Source organism: Furipterus horrens, unplaced genomic scaffold, assembly GCF_987537825.1.
Source record: "Furipterus horrens unplaced genomic scaffold, mFurHor1.1.pri manual_scaffold_12, whole genome shotgun sequence".
Classification (NCBI taxonomy): Eukaryota; Metazoa; Chordata; class Mammalia; order Chiroptera; family Furipteridae; genus Furipterus; species Furipterus horrens.
Genome location: NW_028327182.1, coordinates 20,094,951 through 20,117,011, shown reverse-complemented (window position 1 = coordinate 20,117,011; position 22,061 = coordinate 20,094,951). Strand labels below are relative to the sequence as shown.

Below are 22,061 nucleotides of genomic sequence, written 5' to 3'. Positions count from 1 at the left end.
TTCCCCTGAAGAGGTATGCCGCAAGGAAGCGGAGGTTTTTTGGAGTCAGAGTTTTCCTTCTCTGATGTACCCTGACTGGAAGATCAAACCAGCGACACTTAGCTCGCAGGCCGACGCTCAATCCACTGAGCTAAACCAGCCAGGGCTCAATGATGACAAGTATAACATTAATAATAACAAAATGCTTTCGTGTGAGTTACTTACTTTGGTGTAAGCATTATGTCAAATGCTTTACATGAATTATCTCACTTCTTTTTCATAATTCTGTGAAATAGGTACTAATAATATTCCTACTATATTATAGAGTAAAAGAGACTTAGGTTAAGTAATTTACTAATTCTCCCAATTCCTACTGGTCTCCATACTCAGGTACTGCTTTTTTGTTTGGTTGGTTGACTGTTTTTTTTGCTTTTGCTTTTTCTCCTCCAAAATAGATGCATCCTCTCCATCCAACTCCTCCATACCTCTCTTCTTCTCTATAAACACAGCATTTTTTACACAGTTCTCTATGGAGGACCTATGTACTTTCTTCGTGTTTTTTTTCTTAAAACAGTGGCAGTACCATTCACTGTCTTAATTATTTAACATATCCCCTATGTGTCTTTCTCTTCCAATTGCAATATAAACCTCTTAAGGCCCAAGTCAAATGTCACACTTCTTATACTCCTGGGCACACAGCACAGTCCTGTTCAGAAAGGAAACACTCAAAAACAACAACAAAAATATATATTTTGTTGAAATTATTTCAACAAAGCATTAATGAGTGCCAAATACATATCAGCCATTGTGCTAGATGCTAAAGATACAAAGATGGCACTGTCTCAACTTTTTTTATTTTTCAATTACAGTTTACATTCAATATTATTTTGTTTTAGTTTAAGGTGTCCAGCACGGTGGTTAGACAATGTCACAGCTTGTAATGAGTTTACAAACTAGTAGTGGAGAGAGGCTTGCAAGTGGACAATAAGAATACTAGACAAGAGCATAATAAAGCAATAAATAAGGAAGATGGGAGCACAGAGGAAGAAGCAACCTTCAAAAACAAGAAGTGACTTGAGTGGCATTTGTAAAGATTAGGAGACCACAACACCAGACTAGTGGCTAAGAGGTCATTCCCAACAAAAAAAAACCAGTGTGTGAACATAAAAATGTGAAAGGCCAGGTGGGCATGAGAAATGAGAAGTTCAAAGAGGCTGGAAGACAGAGCTGGAGTACCAGGTGGGGGAAGGGGAAGGGCCAGAACTGAAGCCATGTTAAGGAGCTTGGGCATTCTCTGAGCAACTGGGCTGTGCCAAAGAAAGGAGAGAAACAAGGGGTGAAATAAATGGTTGAGCCAAATACCCTATGAATGACCACAGAGTCTTACAGACCAAACACTAACATCATACAATACAAGATTAAACTGTACCCATACATAATCTGTTTTCATGAATAGTCAACATAGTTCTTGATTATCATCATCAATACTACCATGATTACCTAAACCGCTCGATTACAAAAGACTGCATCTAATAGTCTGCATAAGTTTGGGGTTCAGTGAGTGCCTATACTATTGAAAAGCAGCAGCAGGACAGGAGCTCATATTCAGTTTACTACCTATTTTAAAAACATGTTCAGTACTTCTTAGAATCTTCAATCCATAATGGCATAAAAGAAATGTAAGTGAGAGCTTTTAAGAAGAAAGGTTCACACTATCTATGTTTGCTTTCACCACAGTCAGGAAAAGACTTCAAGTGAAGGACTATGTGTGAATTTCAATTACCATATGCTTTCAAACTCCCATTTCCATATATAATGGAGCTATAAATTTCTTTAATGCTACAACTTCAAAAATTACTAGGGGCTATAAACTTTCCAGTTCTATAAACATGTTCTTTCAAAATGGCATGATTATGTTGCTGAGCAACTTGGAAATCACCATGAGGCTACTCAAAGAAATGTGTAACTTGATTAAACCCATAAATGCCATATTCTTTATATTGCTAGAAATTTTAAAATGATAGAACCACTGCCATTAAAATTTCCTAATAGCAGAGCTCTTCATTTCCTTCATCGGTAGATGTACTGACTTTAAAAAGTATCAGACAGACTAAGAGCCATAACTCACTGAGGAAAAAAAACCTTAGTTGTTAAAAATGATCTGTCATTTTTCTCTAAACTCTAGAACCAGCCCCTGAAACTTCCAAGTTACTCCAGACAGAGTGCACATCCACGTCAGAGACTATGGAGTGACCCAATAAACGTGTTTTGTCAACAGCTTCCCCTGGTATTTAAGACAAGTTTATGCTACTACCACTGTTTGCCTGTTTCTGCAGAAATCACTTAAATCTCACGTGCCTGGTGGCTAACGCACTAATCTTGCACTTGATTAGCTCAGCCAATATTTGTTCATGGCCAGAGTGGAGCTGGTAACAATGGTGGTGACAAAGAAATTAAAACGCTCTCATGACGACGAGATTTTCATGGCTTCCACTGTTCAACACGTAACCAAAAATCATCTTCTAAAAATCTGACACTGACGCCATTTTTTCTGTTTTCCTCAGATGAACTAATTTTTAAATATAAATGCCTGTTCAATAATGGCTAGCAAAGTGAACCAGAGGAACAAACGCACATGTCCAACATTCAAAGTTCATATGATACCTAAGATAACTCCTAAAGTGTGTATTACCTCAGAAATAAGCGAAAGTGAATAAACAAAAGTAAATAAGTAAGTAAGTAAGTAAATAAGTAAATAAATAAATAAATAAATAAGCAAACAAAGAGAAGACTGTTCTATTTACAGGTTGGGGTTTTGTTTTTCTTTCTGGGGAATTCAAATCAGAAACCTATCTCTTACTAGGTAGTAGAGTTAATATGCTGCCGCCTCCTTCCCGGACAAAATGTTCTCCAGCCACCACTCAAAACCCTCTGAGGGTAGAGGCTGAAGGAGAAAAAAAAAGAAAAAGATGTGCCAAAGCAGGGCTAAATTTTCCCAAAATGCCTGCAGCATCATTTTCCAAATCTGGGCAAATCATTATCCCCTTGGGCAAATTGCCTAGCTGCCAATGCAGCCCCAAATGACCATAAATAAAGCCGTAACTATATTAATTAGAGCAATTTCTCTCTACAGAGCATCTCGTTATTCAGGGCCCCTGTCTCGGCCTTGAAGCCAGTACCCACCTTGGCTTATCCCCATTGCAGACATCTCACTTCCCCGCTGACTGTAACCCTGCTCCTAATCATGCCTCCGTGTTCATTGCCTCACTTCTTCTCCAGGACAGCCTCCCCCTGTCTGACCACAAATGTCACCCGTTGGTATTACCTCGCTTGGGCAGAGCATGTGTAGTAATGTCCGCCTCTGCAATGACTCTAGAACATACCCTTATGATTAGAGGCTAATCTAGCCCCTGATTTCTCATGGGATTTACCCAGCTACTGATATGTTAACTGCTGTTTAAGTGACAGATGTTCTAATAACCATCAATCAAACACCCAAGTATTTGGTAACTGTTAATACACTCTCAATATCGCCAATATGTGTGCAGTCAGATACAGCGTTTTGACAATCACTACAGAAATAATACATGTCATAACAATTTCATCAGAGGTAGTGTCAAGAGGCAACAGTGTCATGATGGCAGCTGAGGCATTTTAACAAGACTGTGCTGCACCTACCGCATTATGTCTTGCTGTTTCCTGAGCTTAAATGAACTGAAATTGGTTTTCAGAGTTGTAACCAAAATCCTGTACAGGAAGGGGCTTTGCACCCTCTAATACTGTGGTTTCCCCAAATCCAGGCTGCACACAAATACCAAGCTGGCTGCATTCCAGTTACCAGTTTTAAATAGATTCCCAGGTCTCACCGTAGAGATTCTGATTCAATACATCTGCAGAGGAACCCAAGAATCTAATAAGTACGTATACTTTTCTTAAACTCACCAAAAACATTCTTATGTGCTCCCCGGTTGAAAAATACCTGCATACCACCCTCCCCACCCTGCGGAGATTCTGATTTAGTTGACCCCCGTGTTCATGAAAATGGTTAATTGCCATTCGCCCCGATGTTCGTGAAAATGGTTGCCAATCATTCTAGAAATCATAATTACTGATGAGGAGTGTCAGCTCTTTCAGGTATTTTCAGCCAGAAAAGTGAAAAACTGTGCAAATCACTGCTAATGCCCAACCCTTTTATTTTACAAATGAAAACTCTTGATTTCAGCCCTAAAGCCTATCTCTCCCCCACTCCTCCAATCAGCTTCCTCATACTTCTGAATGGTATGACACCCACCCATTAGTTAAAAAATCAGCAGACCTGGGAGTTACTCTGAATCGTCATCTCCACAAAAATTCTTCCTTCCCTAACATGTCTTGCTTTTGTCTACAAATACCAGAAATTTCAACTCAATGCACGTAAACGGAAAAGGCGTGCAGGTCGGTGGTAATCAGGCTTGTTCCCATCAGAGTTCAGGCGCAGCACTTCCCAAGTCCCTCAAGAGCGCCCTCCTTAGTGCGGTAGTCTCATTCTCCCTCTGGAAGTGCGTGAACTGTAACAGTTGCGGGCTGTGAGTCTATACACAACAACCAAGGAGAAGACATTCTCAGGAGCCCCAACCAAATTTCTGTCCTCTTGTATTGGCAAAAACTGAGGCACATTCCCTGGATGGCCACATGCGACCTCATAAACTAGCTGGTGCCTAGATTCCTGGACAAGTCGGTGGCATTTCCCACCTTGGAGCTGAGGATGGGGCTAATATTCCTGTAGCATATGGGCTGAATGGCTGAAGAAGAGATAACCTAAAGAACTATTTCAGATATTATTAGGAAAATAGAGCTGGAGAATCTATCTGCTACTCAACCCAATGGAGAGTAAGTTTTCTCTTTTTATTCTCTCACAGCACCACATTCTTCTTCATAGTTCTTATCACAGTTTGAAATTGGATATTTGTGGATATATAGGTAACATTTACAGAGCACTTTTTACATGGCACTGTTCTGAATGCTTTACATGAATGGGTTCACTTAATCGTCAGAATAAGCCTATCAGCCCCATATTACAGATGAGGAGACAAAGGTACAAGGAGGTGCAGTTTGCCCAGGGCCATGGAACCCATAACTGATAGAGCTTTGCATCCCAACCATTAGACTCCAGAGCCTAGGCATTCTCCTACTAGACTATGTGATTCTTTTTCCTTACTTTTTCCTCGCTCCTCCACAAAACTATAAGCTATATGAAGCAGGGAATGCATTTACTTTATATATCATTCCATATCAATATCCAAGGCAGTACCAGGCATATAGAAAGCACTCAATTCACCTAATAACCTGAACAAATTAATAGATGGTTGAAGTGAATTAATGAATGAGGTAATGAACCAAGGAAGCCCTTGGAAAACTACAATCCAGATTAACAGATTGTTCATGTTATGGAAGAATGGGGTCCACAGCTTCAATGACCTATATCTGGCTTCTCTACCTGGAGGTTCCTCTTCTCTGTGCCACATGGTCAGACTTGCATAGGCAATAATAAGTGGTCTCTTCTCCTTTGCAAAACCACCAAACAGCAAATGAAGATGAAGCAGGAGTCAGTCACTTCTTTTATGACAGATCATGAGTGAACATGTTTAAAACATAGAATAATATGACTTAAGTATGAAATTGTCTTGCATTTACCCTATCTGCATTCGACAAATGAACATTTTGTTCACCGAAAGTAAGAACCCAAAACTGAAACATATATAAAGCCCTTCGCATTATCAGTTACTGGGGAAATTTAACAAATATTTTTTAAAATCAACAATTTTTAGTAAACTAATCAGTTCAAAGTCTCCAACTGATTTATGGAGATCTAAGGTGTTTGTTGTAATTCTCTCTCATGATAGCAGAAGGACTTTTAAAATAAATTACCTGGAAAATATAAATAGATAAAGAGAAAATTACAGGGTATACATATGTCTGTTCCCACTGTCAATGTCCAGAATTAATTCTGCTCTCAGAAGAAAAATCAAAGCAAAATCACAGCAAACCAGATTTCCAGAGAAGCTATTAATTGGTACAATCACAGGTACACAAAAGCTATTAGTCTAACTGGCTCCTCAGCCTCAGGGTAACGTAAATAGGGTAACAAATCCAGGGCTAACCAGTATTGACTCTCCTCCTCAGTATGAACATTACAGCTTGTCTCTCCATGGAAGTGACTCCTGAGCTTGTCCTCAGCTCCAGGGGCAAAAGAAAACAATGTGAATGAACATACATGTTATGAATCTATTTACATGTTTGCCTTTTTGCCTTCATAACAGCTATACTTGCTGTTTTGAACAACGCACCATCAGCAATATCTGTCTTCATGCCAAGCTTACTAATGGAAAGTAGGTTTTCAAAACTCATTTCAATCATTAATAAAGGATGACAAAACAGAGACGCTCGTTTGGAAAACACACACAGCTTCATCAATGGACCAAACAGTAATCTCCTACCCTGTCGAAGGGGCCAAACACTGAAGAAACGTGGAGGTGCTGGTAGGTAGACAAATTATACCTGAAGGCAATGTAGGAATGAGGAGAAAATGCCCTTTTCTGATGGAAAGAGGAAGAACAAGGGGGGCTTGTATTTATAAAGACAAATGAATGACTACGGCACCTTTTGATTTTTCCTGGAGAAAAAAAGTCATCTTCTCTTGGGTGTGTATTCTTTAAAGTAGAGCCCCAACCCGTGGGAATATTGTACTGCAGTGTGAACACCATCTTACTTGTAGCTTCTTGGTTAATGCACCTGGGGCAACTGAAAACTATGATCAACCTATCAACGACTATTATTCTAAACATTAGATAAAAAAATACAAGAGAAGTAATTACTCTGTCACAAGGATATCGTTGGCGGCGGCGGCGGCGGCCGTCCATCTCGAGAGACGATGGTGTAGCTTCCCAAGAGTCTATCTGCACCACCGAGAATGGCTGTGCAGTCCGACTCGGGAGTGACACGGTATCTGTCTCCTCCCGTGTTGAATCGACATCTTGCGATGTCGCTGGAGTGTCCTCTCCAGTGAAGCTGAAGCTACAGAGCCTGGGCAGGGTGATATGGAGGGTCTGCTGTTGCCCATGCAGCAGACCCCCCCTCTCTTCGCAGCTGAAGGGTCCAAGGGAAAGACGGAGTCAATACAGCTTGGCTTCAGGTGCGCCGCAGGAGTTGCCGGTGTTGACTACAACGTCAAACCGCCTTAGGGACTCCGGCTCCGGATTTTCTGTCGGGGTTTACTCCCTTAGCCTTTCCCCTGAAGAGGTATGCCGCAAGGCAGCGGAGGTTTTTTGGAGTCAAGAGTTTTCCTTCTCTGCACAAGGATATGCAGGTTAAGCAAACAAAGAAATCAAGAATACAAATTCTACATCTTATTATCTATCAGTCAACAGATCACTGTGGACATTGGCCACAGTTTTTTTTTTCCTTTCTCATCCCTGGTGAATCTCCCCTCCATTCATTTGTTTCCCTTTTTGATTAAAAAAAAAAAGTTTGAGACACCTCTTGAGTCTTCCGTGCTCTTTTTAGGATAAGGCTTAAAATTTGGGGCCTAAGAAAACAGTCAATTTTAGACTTTGTAGTAAAAACTTATAGAATCCTTTAAAAGCATTGTGTAATTATCTTAAATAGCCTTCCAAATGAGATCATTTTTCCACTGAGAAGCCAAAATAACTGAGATGAACTGAAAGTAAAAAATAATACAATTATTGCAAAGACATATTCACAACATCACCCTTCTGATCCTCTTACAGATGCCCAAAAGCTCATTTCACATTATCAACGAAAAGGACACAGAGATGTCTGTTCTCATGTTGACAGCATTAGTTAACCCTGTGTGTTGATGGGCAGGGGGAGAAAAAGTCCATCCCAAATTATTCTACAAATTTTTTCAAAAACTACATAACTGACTTATAATCCCATTTCATATTATAAGCACTATGATGTCTCTAAAATTCAAAACATTCATAACAAAAAAAATATTGTACAAACAATACAACCAACAGTTGTTAAAGTTAATGATCACCAAAGGCAAAAAATATAGGAACATATGCATATCCTCGCCAGGAAACTGTCAACTCTGCCTGTGGATTTAAATTCCTTGAGGGCAGGGACCAATTCTTACTCAACTTAATTTCAATTATTCAAATGAATCCCTGCTATAAAACTAGGTCCTGGAGGTACAACTGTGAACAGAGGAGATCTCTCTCCCCATGGAGCTTCACATTCTAAAGGTGGTGACAGTAATGCCAGGAAGTGTTAGAAAATTAAGTTTAAGTGTTTAAGGGACAAAAGGAAAACAAATAAAGGGTTGAGATAGAAGTGCAAAACTGTGATTCCTATCTAGTTTATTAGATAGAGGGTCACTGGAGGCCCATCAGAGAAGTGGCATTTGTGAGTTAAGCAAAGAACTGAAACCTGAGACCTGAGGAAAAGCTGATCTAGCAAAGGGTGGAAACCACTTGTGCTTTAAAGTCACATAAAAGTTGGGCTTGTTAAAAGGGTGGCTCAAATGTAGAGAGCATGCTGGAGACAAGCAGTCTAAGGTGGGACTGGAGATATTAAATGGGGTGGAGTCATACAAGATCAGGTGAGAAGGAATTTGTGTGTCACTTTAAGTACAAAGGAAGCCTAATCTGCTTTGAATTTTACAATGACAGCTCCTACTATTCCAAGGGAGAAGGGATTGCTAGGAAGACAAGAGGAGAGCAGGCGAGTAGTTGAGAGGAGTCTAATAATCCCAGCAGGAGATAATGGGAGTTAGACCAGTGGTTGCAGAGGTAATGGTGAGATATGGACATATTAAAACTAAGTTTTGGAGGCAGGATCAACACAACTTTCCTCTGAGACCAAAACTGAGAAGTGAAAAGCAGGACGCAAATATAATTTCTAGGTTCCCCGAATCAGCAACTACATATTCAGGTGCAAATGTGAAGTAACCATTTAGATACTGAAAAAAAGCTGAAGCTTAGAGACCAGAGCTAGGATATAGTGATAAATTTGAGAGCCTTCAATAAAAATTTACAAAGTGGATTTTAGAAAGTTCAGGGTTTTGAAAACGCAGACCTACTTGCTAATTTGTGTTCTTAAAAAATTACAGATTTAGCTTTCTCACCTATAAAACAGGATTTTTAAAGACCTATTTCTAACAGGATTGTCTGGAGCAAAGGCCAGCAAACTTTTTCTGTAAAGAACAAGACAGCAAGAATTTGGGGCTTGGTGGCCATAGGGTCTGTGTCAAAAACAGTCACTACTACCACTGTAGCATGAAAAGAGCCATCAACAATATGCACACAGATGAATGGGCTTGTGTTCAAATAAAATAGTATTTACAAAAATAAAGGCCACACTTTGCCAACCGCTAGTCTAGAGCAATAGTTGTCAAAATGTGGTCCTGGACCAGCAGCATCAGTATCACCTGGAAATTGTTAGAAATGCAAATTCTGAACCTCACCCCCAACTTACTGAAACAGAAATTCTGGGGGTGGCATGGTGGTCCAGCAATCAGTATTATACAAATCCTCCAGATGGTACATGCTAAAGTTTGACACCCCCTAGTCAAAATATATATATATATATATATATATATCGCCCTGGCTGGTTTGGCTCAGTGGATTGAGCGTCGGCCTGCGAGCTAAGTGTCGCTGGTTCGATCTTCCAGTCAGGGCACATCAGAGAAGGAAAACTCTGACTCCAAAAAACCTCCGCTGCCTTGCGGCATACCTCTTCAGGGGAAAGGCTAAGGGAGTAAACCCCGACAGAAAATCCAGAGCCGGAGTCCCTAAGGCGGTTTGACGTTGTAGTCAACACCGGCAACTCCTGTGGCGCACCTGAAGCCAAGCTGTATTGACTCCGTCTTTCCCTTGGATCCCTCAGCTGCGAAGAGAGGTGGGGTCTGCTGCATGGGCAACAGCAGACCCTCCATATCACCCTGCCCAGGCTCTGTAGCTTCAGCTTCACTGGAGAGGACACTCCAGCGTCATCGCAAGATGTCGATTCAACACGGGAGGAGACAGATACCGTGTCACTCCCGAGTCGGACTGCACAGCCATTCTCGGCGGTGCAGATAGACTCTTAAGAAGCTACACCATCGTCTCTCGAGACGGACGGCTGCCGACGACTCGACTATATATATATATATATGTAGTTCTTAGAGCTATTATTATTAATGTATGTCTATTATTATTATTATAATCACTAACCTAGAAGTTTACAGTATAATTCCTAACGATAGAATCAAATGCTGGATAATTGTGGTGGGTCAAGCAAAAAAGAGATAACAAACCCAGTTAAACTATGAGGTGGGCTTACATAACAATACTTGAGAAATTATGTGAAACTGAACTTCACCAATCTAACAAATAGTGAAGGTGAACTCTGGTGTATATTTAATGCAATAATGTCCTTAGGAATGGAAGGGAAGTAAAAGATCAGAGTCTATTTGTAACCTTTATAACTACTTTAGTTTAGAATTAAAGTCTTTAGGATATGTACTTAAGAAACAGGTACAACCATGCATCTATCCCAGCTTTTTCAGTTCACCTCTTGCCCTGGTTTTAGCCATTTAATTCTCATTAACTGGGCAGCCCAAGAGTTTTTCCCAAGTTTACCTGAAATTAAACTGACGGTTTTCCTGCTTGGTTCTCCAAATATTTCTTCCCCTTAGGAGTCTAGTAGCACGCACTTCCTGCCTGCTGGGATACTTCATTGCTCTCTGTTGGACAGCCCTAGCTCTGTTGCCCACTTTGAAGACCGCCTAATGCCTGTTGCCTAGCTCTTTAAATATTGTATACTATCTGTCTCACTGAATTTGTTTTCTTTTTTTAATATTTTAAAAAATTTTTAAAGATTTTATTTATTTATTTTTTAAAGAGAGGGGAAGGGAGGGAGAGAAACATCAATGTGTGGTTGCCTCTTGCACTCCCCCAGCTGGGTACCCAGCCTGCAACCCAGGCATGTGGCCTAACTGGGCATCAAACAAGTGACCCTTTGGTTTGTGAGCAGGCCAGCACTCAATCCACTGAGCCACACCAGCCAGGGCTGAATTTATTTCCAGTTATGAAAACTGTTCTTCCCTCTTCTATGAGATGGTCTGATCCTATCCCTTTCTGTTGGCTCCTTGCAAGGCTGTTACTATTGTGTACTGCTTTTATTTTAGTTTTTACATGGATTTTGCAAAGGCCTGTTGGCATGAACTTAGCCTAATGGTGGTAGTGGGTACAACCCCTCTATATTTATCCATAATTCTTTTAAAATGTATTGGGGTGGCACTGGTTAATAAGATCATATGAGTTTCAAGTGTACATTTCTTTTATTCATTTATTTATTTTTTTTATTTTGGTTTTTCAATTACAGTTGTCCCCTTTTCCCCTAATTTCTCTCCCCAACCCAACCCACCCCCTCTCCCGCCATCATATCCCTCCCCGTTGTCCATGAGTCTTTTATATGGGTTCTTTTCAAGTGTACATTTCTATGATATGTGATCTCTATTTTGCATTGTGTACCCACCACCCAAAGTCAAATCATCTAATATCTAATCATCTTTTAACTAATTTGAAGCCATTTCGGATCTCTGTCTCACCTTTTTTAATAACAATATTAAAGCAATATAAAAATGGATAGTATTATATTCTATTTCTTTGTATTTTAACTTCTCCCTTTGATGCTAACCCTTTCCCAGTGGTTTAGGAAAAGATTAGCTGGTTAGATTTCACCAGCCAAAAAAATCATATAATTTTTTACTTCCCATTAAAAGAAAAGTACATACTGACAAAACTATATCCAAGCATGCACTTGTATTAATTACTAGTTTACAAATGTAATAAGCATATTTAACTATTGAGAATTCTAATATAAAAGTGGGAAAAATACAAATACAGTGGTCCCTCTCTATATCGCAGTTCACTTATCGCGGCCTCACTGTATCACAGGATTTTTAAAAACATTATCTTTCATTATTTATCACAGATTTTTCACTATATCGTGGGATTTTGTGGTACTGTATATGTATGTTGTTAAAGTTACATAGGTTTGAGAGTGTAGAATATGTTTAACAACATAAGTAGTGTTTATAAAAGTGTGGAAAAGCTTAATAAGGGAGTGGAAAAGGTTAATAAGGGACTGGGAACGGTTTATAAGTGTGTGGGAAGGGTTTATAAAGCCTTAAAATATATATAAATACTAAACTAAATGTAAGGTTCCTACTTCACAGATTTTCACCTATCACGGGGGGACCTAGAACGTAATACCCGCGATAAGTGAGGGAATACTGTACTCACTTAATACGTGGAATCTAGTATACATGATCTCACCCATAAATGCAGAGAGTTGAATAGTGGTTGCCAGGGGCTGGCAGATGGGAAAAATGAGGAGATGTTGGCCAAAGGATAACAACTTTCAGTTATGCAAGATAAACAAGTTTTGAAGATCGAATGTGCAGACAATATAGAGATTATAGGTGATACTACTGCACTATATACTTGAAATTTGCTAAAAGTATCTTAGGTTTTCTCACCACAAATAGTAAAAAAGACAGCCATGTGAGGTGATGGATAGGTTAATTAGCTTGATTGTGGTTATCATTTCATTTGATACATATATCAAAACATTACAGTGTACCCTACAATATTTACAATTTTTATTTGTTAATTGTGCCTCAATAAAGCTGGAAAGAAATAAAACTACTGTATTTTTAAAAGAATGGGGAAAAAGTGATAGCGTAAAAGTTCCTAATACTAACAGCTAAAAACAATTTTTCAACAACTGCATTCTACAGCAGAAAACAAGGGAACAGGCTTTAGAATCTGTCAGCCTGAAATGGAATCTGTTTCTATTATTTCAAGCCTTGTGTCCTTGGGGAAATCATTTAACTTCTCTCTACCAGCTTTGTCATCTGTAAAATCGGGGAGGATACTGGTACATACTTGACATGGTTATTGTGAAAATAAAACGTGACAACCTAGAAAATGCACTAAGGGCAGTGACATCACCCACCAGGAGCTCAGTAAATGTTAACTTTTAAGAAAAGCCATTAAAAAACTCCTCAGATAGACATACTATGGTGTACAGTATCACCTTACAGCCTTAGACTCACAAGTCAATGACATCTTTAGTTGATGCCTCCCAATGAGTTATTAAATTTGTATTAATATTTTATGCAGACCATATTTCAAGCACAATCCTTTTCTCAGTCAATAATTCTGAATATGCTACTAAACTAAATTATAATTCATCTGTCCCTCATTTTACAAGGAGCTACATCTAAGTAACTGCATGTTAACTTGATTCAGACATGCCAACACGGCCCAAATGAAAGAACTATTCAGATGATTTAACAAAACAAAGGCCCTGAGATTTTTTTTTTTTTAAAGGAGTAAACAGAATTGTTTGCCATAATTATTCAGAGCAGCCTTCATTTTATTTCATCTTATTCACCAAAATGTCAAATGTCTATATCTTTTTGCCAGGTTTTTTTAATAGCGGGTATATCAAACATGCTGAATGCTGTCATTTCTCTAGTTGCAAATAAATAAAGCTTTAAATTTTGCAGAAACTTATCATAATGTAACATTAGGATATATCCCCAAAAAGGTGTTTATTCCTTTGCAGAACTTAAAACTTGTTTGAAAGGTAAAGTTTTTATTCAACATGTGACTAGTCCTATGATACCTGGCAAAAAAAAATGACTATCCAGGGAAAAAGATAGGCAAAACTATTAAGCTAGAAAAAGTAGAGTTTCATTAAAAAAAGTCTCTAGTCAGATATTTTCCCTCCTCACACTCACCTTGAACTTTCGAGTCTGAGAACAACTGTAAAAATAGCCAAAGGAACATTGTGACATATAACCAACGGACCACATTAACAAAATCACTGGGAGCTATTGTTCTCAAACTGTGGTCCCCAGGCCAGAAGGCTGAGCATTGCTAGGGAACTTGCTTTAGCACCAGAAACTAAGGATGGGATCCAGAAATCTGTTTTAACAAGCCCTCCGGCTGACTCTGACATATAATCAAGTATGAGAACCTCTGGCTTATGATAAACAAGTCCTGATACTGAACAGCCTCAATTTTCATTCCAAGTCTCCTCCACAACTGGGTAGCTCTGGGCACACATTTTTACCTTCCCGCAGATATCACAGTCAAGATTCTACCATGGAACTGAGCACATGGACCTCCACCTCAGATCAGGAGGAAGGGAGAGAACAAAATAATAACTACAACAAATATGAGAAGACAGAGGTTTACCTGACCAGAATAGCAAACTACTCAGTAAGCATAGGGAGAACTGTGAAAACTTCTGCATTTCTATTTCTGTAGTTACCAGGCTGGTATCTTGACAAAGCTATTGACCATGAGGAAGAACTGAACAATTAGCTTTTTGAAACAGATTGATAAAAATTAAGTTGAAAATTGTTTACCTGAATAAAGCTTAGAAAATATGTTCTTGCAAGCTTCAAAAAATATATATATATACAAGATCAATGAAAATTATAGCAATTATATTCTTGTCTTTTAAATGAGTTTCATTCTATAAATATAATATATAATTTTCCTGCTAAGAGTCTCATGCAAATGATAATAAACTCAAACAATGTTTATAAACACTAACAACTCTTGCTTTTTAAAAATATGGTAATATATACATAACATAAAACAACTTCTGCTTTTTAATAGGAAAATTGAGAGAATGTTACATAACCTCTTTCTGAAAGTAGATAAATATTTGAAGAATTCCAGTGACCCTTCTTGGGCAGAGAATCAGATATTCTGGGATCCCCAACCATTTTACAACTCAATTTATGCCAGTGGAATTTTTTTAAGAGTTAAGCACTTTTACTATTTCAAATACCCAAGTTTGGCTGAAATGCGCTAAGGCTGACATTTCTCCTGTGCAAGACTACACAGGCTTGAGTAAATGGGAACCAATCTGTGTTGGCATATATTTGATCTGGAACTGATTGGTTTGCTCCCAACCCCCACCTGTCTTTGCACCTGGGAGAAACAGCTCTGTATTAGACCGTTCCAGCTGAGCTCTCCTCCAGACACACATCCTTAAACGACTCTGATCTACAAGGAACGTCTGGAGCCAGAGGGCACATCACTATGGCAACTCCCCAAACCAGATCCAAGCTACTAACAGTGCTATCTCGGAGGTCACATGTAAATCCACCCCCCAAAAGATGTGTGAATAGATTGTCTGCAAAACATTAGCATTATGTATATAGAAACCACTGAGTGGTTTCCATCTTCATCTCAGTGACAGGGCAAGAACACAAACTTTGCCATTTAACTACGGTCACTGTATGTCCCCGTTTGCCCTTAATGTTCTAGGTTTGTACTTGTTATGCTTGTGTGATTATTAGTGGTGCCCCCTTTCTCCATGAAAACTGTCCCAGACTAAACAATAAATTATACAGTCATCTACAGACAGGCCCATTTCAGAAAAGGGACAGGCATGAGGGTGAAACCAGAGGAAAGTTTATCTGGGGATGTTTGCAGACCTACTGCTCTAGGCTACCTTCCAGGCTTTGTTCAGTGACTGTGGAAAACACTCAGAAAACTCTCTTAACAATTATCTTAAAAGTCCAACTAAATAATTCTCCTCTTCAAATGTAGAACTAAGGGGCAAAGCAAACAACAGGTTGTTTTCTTTCTGACTTCATGAGCGCTCAGAACCACTCAGAGCTTCCTCTAGATGAGGCATACTGCTGGATGGCCATATGTGGTGAATTCATCCCTCTAACAAGTGATGGAGAATCGTCACTTATGGGAGTTTTACTTAAAAAATGCTTCCCCAGAAATGTTTCTAATATTCCCTGATATGAAAGCCACATCAAGTGAATTCAGATACTCAGAAGGAAATACGGCAAAGAGCAGACAGTGTCTGATGACTGCATTTGTCTGATCAATAAATATTAATGCCAAAGAATCAAAGTGACAGTCCTTACATCTCTGAAGCCAACCCTCAGATGTGTTTTGTTTGGCCCAGATAGGATTCTTAAATGTTTAAAATATTTGCTAATAGTGTAAAATGTGGACTCATTCATAAAAATCCCGATTTCCACTTTCTCTTGGGAAATCAGAAGCTCTTGCAGCACTGGGCTTAGATCCTGTTAATGTGATTTCTAACTGGAGCAGAATAGAACCTTAAGAAAGGACACCTACTATCTAGTCCTCCACAGTCTCCAATGAACCCTATTCCCAGGCATTTGAATTTGTAACTCCTGATTTATGGTTGGAGATAATACTTAGAGGGATAACATCAGGCCTTTCAAATTAACAGACAGAAATCCATATCTTGAGATCAGCGATTTTCAACCAGTGTGCCACCAAGAATTATTAAAATGTGCAATACTCGACTATTTAGCCAAGGGCACTGACCTTTTTTCCCCTAGATTTTCAAATAAAAACAATGACAACAGCCCTTGCCAGTGTGGCTCAGTTAGTTGGAGCATTGTCCTGTAACCAGAAGGTTGTGGGTTCAATTCCTGGTCAAAGCACATACTGAGGTTGCCGGTTCGATCCCCAGCCAGGACATGTACTGCAGACAACCAATGGATGTTTCTCTCTCTCTCTTCCTCTCTAAAATCAATAAACTTATTTTTAAAAATTAAAAATATGGCAACAGCCAACACAGTAATAGCTGTTGGCGTGAATGCTCTGTCTTGAACCATAAATACATAGGTCATATAATAGAGTTGCATCTTATTGGTCATGCTCCAGAATAAGAATGCATCTGATTGATTAATTTTTGATACCAGAAATCCTTAGATACAAGTATAGGCATCTGATTATCATTTTTTTAAGTCACTTTGGAGCAAAAAGGGTGATTACTATTTTTTTAATCAATCAAAATTACACCTATTTTTGTTAGATCAGCAAAAAATATGATTCTTTTTGGTGTGCTGCAGAACTTTAGTAATTAGTTTATGTGAACCATGAGATGAAAAAGGTTGAAAATCACTGCTTTATGTCAAAGACTCAACTGAGAAATGGCAATAAACAGAAAATGTTATGTTTGTTTGTTTGTTTTTTAATCAAAAAGCCATATGGCTTCCACTGCTCCTACAGGGCCAAAAGGAGGAAACAAACCTAAGCATTTTATTACTTGTAAAGTAATAGCACATTCAGCCACTAACACCTAAATATATAAAGACGTAAATAAAAGGGGATGTTTTTAATTGGACTACCAATGAATCCAGGAGGGACTCAATAGATCCTGTTGAGAATTCAAGGTGCCATGACCCATAAACAAACTTCGACCATGAAGGAAATTAGCAATGCTGTGTCATGTATCAGACCTGAAGAAAATAACATAAAACACCAAGAATCATGAAATGCTCTTCAAGTTCCTTTTCAAAAAATTTTTCTTCCTCCTTGCTGACAGAATCAAAGATGGTGATAACTTTCAGAAACAAAGAACATGCTTCACTCCAATTTCACAACACAGGTGAAAGATAAATTTTGAACAATAAGCATTAAATTAAATTTACTTTAATCATGTTTAGGGTCTTAAAATAACTTTTAATAATGTATCTTACCATAAATACAACTGCTTACATAAGTTAAAGTTGCTCTCTTCACTTTGGGAGCTTTGTTAAGATACTAAACTGGTTTACAAGGTGACTGATGAAATCTAAGACAATGAGCTTTTATTTTCTTCAATTCAGCCCCAGGCCTTTTCTAAAAATCTACTAAACAAATACAGTCTTTCAATTAAAGATAGTAGAATAATGAATTTTTTTAATTAAAGTCTTATTCATAGGCAATTTTTCTCATCTCACTATTAATTTTCCAGATCCCAAAGGTAAGCCACATGGTGCAACTAAGACTTTATTTATTTGTTTATTTATATATAGACAACACTTTTTCCAAAGGATCTAACGTACTATACAAACATTAAATAACTACCTCTAGAATAGCATTTGGTGGCTTGTGGTGTGGCAAAAACTCTTCACACATTTTTTAAAGCCTGTTTTCAGAGATGAATCACTATGGTAAAGTTTTGTTTAGATTTCTCTCACCACTAGATGAAGAACCGCGCCAGTTTTTAAGGAAGTAAAAATGTACTGTTTGGTAACAGACACCTCGATTTAGTAAAACTCTAGAGAAATAATATTAGAAAATAGATTTCGACCTCTTCTGTGACACTGATTTTTAAATCACCGAAGTAGGTCTTGATTTTATCTCCAATTAGCGTATAAAAAAACATTTTTAACTAAAGTCTTTCCACTCAACATCTAAATGCAGATTCGTAGTTTGCCAAAAATCTGACAACGTCTAATAAGTAACTTTTCCTAAGCCCTGCTCTGAAATAGCCTCCCAGACCGAGACCTGCGGGTGCTGTTGTGACTAGGATGTGACCATCTAAATCGGTTAAGGGACAGAACTCCACCAAGACCGAGACTCGTGAGCGCGGGGCCTCTAGAACCCCAACCCTCTCCCACGTTCCCTCTTAAACACACACTTGCACACATGCAAGGAACAAGCGTGGCATGCCATCTCCAGTCACAACCCAGATACCGTGATCCTCCTGGGACACGCGCTGCCCCGCATTCTCCCAGGGCGCGCCCACTTCTTCACCGTCCCGGGACCACTCTGTGCCTGCCTCCCTCTCCCCGGCTCCGGAGCGCAGTCTGATCCCGCCACTCCATCCCGACCCGCCCCTGTGCACTAGCTTCCCAACTTGGGGTTTGAGCCAGAACAGCTAGCGCTCACACGCACCACGTGGAGAGCGCACTCCAGCAGCCGGACCACAGTCGGTGCTCAGTATAGAGTCCCGACGCCCCTAACCCTGTTACTCCCCCCGGGTGCTCCGGACCCTCCCCCACGCCCTCGAGCCGCTGCCTTGCCTGATTGGAGTCTGTGGCGCGGAAAACGTGGCAGGCCATCTGCGACTCGGGGTCGTCGGGCTGCGCCTTGATCAGGTAGGCAAAGTAGGTGAGGTCCTGGCTGTTGTGAATGAAGCGCGAGATGTGCTGCGCCTTGTGCTCGAAGATGAACACTGCTGTGCTGGGCTGCGCGGCTGCGGGGCCAGAAACCCCCGCCGACCCGGCGCCCGGCGCCGGGACGCAGCGCAGAAAGGGCGCGCTGAGCACCAGGAGCACCTCTCGGGCCGCCGGCGCCCCGCAGCCGCCCACCTCGGGCTTCTGGCTGCGCCGGCGAATCTCGGCCATGAGCCACGGCAACATGGGCAGCGTGGTCCTGCGGTCCAGGCACGACCACCCAACGTACCACAGCCGGAACCTCTTGTCGCCTGGCTTCCCAGAGCCCGGCTGCGCCGAGGCGCCCGGCTCGGGCTCCAAGGGATGTGGGAACGGCTCATCCTGAATGCAGCTGGGGGGCTCCATAACTCGCGCCTCACGAGGGCACCGGGGCGGCGGAAGAGTCGCGCCGTGCCCCAAACTCCCGCGCTGAAGGCGCCGCCGAAACTATGCCAACTGCTTCCCCGGGACTCCGCACCCGCTTCGGCGCGACCCCGAACTCCTGCTTCAGCGGCCCTGCTCCATGCGGCACTTCCCCGGGCGCGGCTAGGAGGCTCCGGCGGCGGGCACCTAGGGAGCGCCTGGCAGCTGGACTGGCAGGAGAGGGAGGGTTAAATCGTCATCCTCCTTCCTCGGGCTCCTGCCCGAGGGCCAGACTTCCCCCTTCCTGCGCTGCGGTTCTGCAAGATCAGGGGACGACGCCCAGAGCCCTTCTCCGCCGCCGGTGGGCGCCTGCTCCAGCGCTGCAGAGCCGCTGCGGCCGTGGCGCGCCTCGGGCCAGCACCCGGAGGCTGGGCGGGGAATGGTTTTGGGCGGGAGGGGGTGTCTGGAGGCGGAGTTGACTCCTACCGGGGTGACCGGCTGTCACCTGGAAGGTCGGGACCGCCGGACTTCCACGCAGTCCTTCTTCCGAAAGGGCCTGCTATTCGAATGGAAAATAACAAAAACAAAACGTGGCTTCGTGGGGGCCGCTCCGCCTCTGGTCGGCACAACCTAGCTCACTGCTCCTCCTCCAACTGTTCTCGTCCCTCCCTCGCTCCTTCCTTCCTTCCAGGCTGCTTCTTTAATCGGGCTGCTACCCCGCCTCCCATCCTACGAAAGCATAACTGTAAAGTCGCCCCTCCGGCTTTTCCTCCGGCCCCTGTCCCAGCCCGCCCCTCCAAGCCGCCCCTGGGGCAGCAGCCCTGCGCCTGGCGCCCGCACTCCCCAGACCAACTCGGTCTCTCTCAAGTCGCCAAGAATTCGGTCCGTTTCTGGGAATCTCTGCTGCCCCCTGGAGAGGGGGCCATTCTTAGTGGAACGCTGGGATTTTGTTTTTTAATTATTATTAATAGTATGTGCATGGTTTCAACCCCGTCTAAAGATTGCATAACAACTTCTGAATCTTATTTCCTAATGTCAAAAATACTCGGGTTTTAAATCACAATATCACAATAAAATATTGTAATTCCAATTTCATGTAAAAATAAAGCATTGTATAAGAAATATTAATCTTCTTAGTTCTTAGTGCAGCCAACTTCTTAAAATATGGAAAATTTATATTCTATTTATTATATGTAGTCAGTTTAGAGCTTGTGTGATTTATCACCCTTTAACGTGTACTAAAAAATGAGAGATAATTGACCATTCTAATCTTAAAAAAGAAAGAGAGGTGTTCTTTATTCATTTTAGCAAATTGGACTCGTAAGAGGCCCTGACCAGCGAGACTCGGTTGAGCATCCTCCCACAAAGTGAAAGGTTGCCGGTTCGATTCCTGTTGCGGCATATGCCTGGGTTGCAGGCTGGTCCCCAGTCTGGGCACATGTGAGAAGCAGCCCATCAATGTTTCTTTCACTAATCAATGTTTCTCTCCCTCCCTTTCTCCTCCCTTCCCCTCTCTCTAAAAATAAATAAAATATTTTTTAATTAAAAAAAAGGAATCAGATAAGAGGAAAACAAAATAAATGGGAAAGACACTGAAAATTCCCAACTTTTCCCAAAGTGCTTATAGGAAGAATGAAAACCCAGGTTTCTCACTGTGTTTAGTTTAATGGTAGTATCACTTTCCATAAAACCCAGTGAATATTTTTTATACTATGTATGTAAGGTCGCTATAATAAACTGCCATTCATTATTCCTAGGCTGAATTTTGGGGTGCATCCTGATGGCTCTCTTGTAAATAAGTATCTAAGCTTTAAGATGGAGACATTAATTGCTTAGTTGAAGTCATCTGGTTTAACCACTCCACCACACCATTGCGCAAACTAGGCCTATGTCTTCAACAAGCAGCGAAAAGTTCTTAGAATGTAGACTGAAACCTTCCAGAGCCCTGCCAGAAACTCTTTCATACAAACCTCATTTCTCTAGGCCACATATCTAAGATCTAAAAAGAGGAAGAAAAACACAAAGATCTGGGGAAAGCATGAAAGCCTTTTGGGTCCTACCAAATCAACCAGCTCTAGAGCTAGGACTGAATTTGGAGCCCCAGCAGGCCATTTCCTACCAGTTAAAGAAAGTGAAGCAATAAACAGCTTTCACTTGTTGACAGAAAAACAGAAGAAATGTTTTTTATTACATGATATCCTAAGTGTGATTGCTTCCTGCTCTGGAATGCCCTTAGCCCTTTCTTTGTAACTTTTTGTGATGTTTCTCTTACAGTGCATTAATGAATATGATTACTGTTTACCAATATCTGATGCTCTCTGCATTCTGACACATGGGAAGAAGCACTTCTCTGCCCCCTAAGGCCAAGCACACTCATAAGACTTGTTCTGACAGTGAAATGCAAGCGGAACTGACTTGGGACACATCTTGAATAGAAGCATTAAATTGCCAGTAGTCAATGATCTAGCCTACTCATGCTTCCAGCCCCAATCTTCCCATCCAGTGGTCACCATGGAAACAACATGTACATAGGGAAGTTCCTCCTGATCAAAGCAGCCCAGAATGCTGAGAACCTCCCAGGCCCACTGCACACTCCTTATGAGTAAGAAATAAACTTTTTTGTTTTCTTAAACCACTGAGATTGTGGAGTTGTTTACTACTTTGTTGTTAATCTATTCTATCCTATTGTATCGTCGTCGTCGTCGGCAGCCGTCCGTCTCGAGAG

General features: G+C 41.0%; 1 protein-coding gene across 1 annotated transcript in view; it reads right to left on the bottom strand.

Annotated features, from left to right (window-relative positions):
- TBC1D4 (TBC1 domain family member 4) overlaps nt 1-19,401 on the bottom strand; it is a 179,924-nt gene extending 160,523 nt beyond the window's left edge. The window contains exon 1 of the mRNA XM_090258746.1: nt 18,842-19,401. Coding sequence (XP_090114872.1) covers nt 18,842-19,339 — 498 coding nt within the window. The 5' untranslated portion in view covers nt 19,340-19,401. The remainder of the gene's footprint in view (nt 1-18,841) is intronic.
- Nucleotides 19,402-22,061: the final 2,660 nt, after the last annotated feature.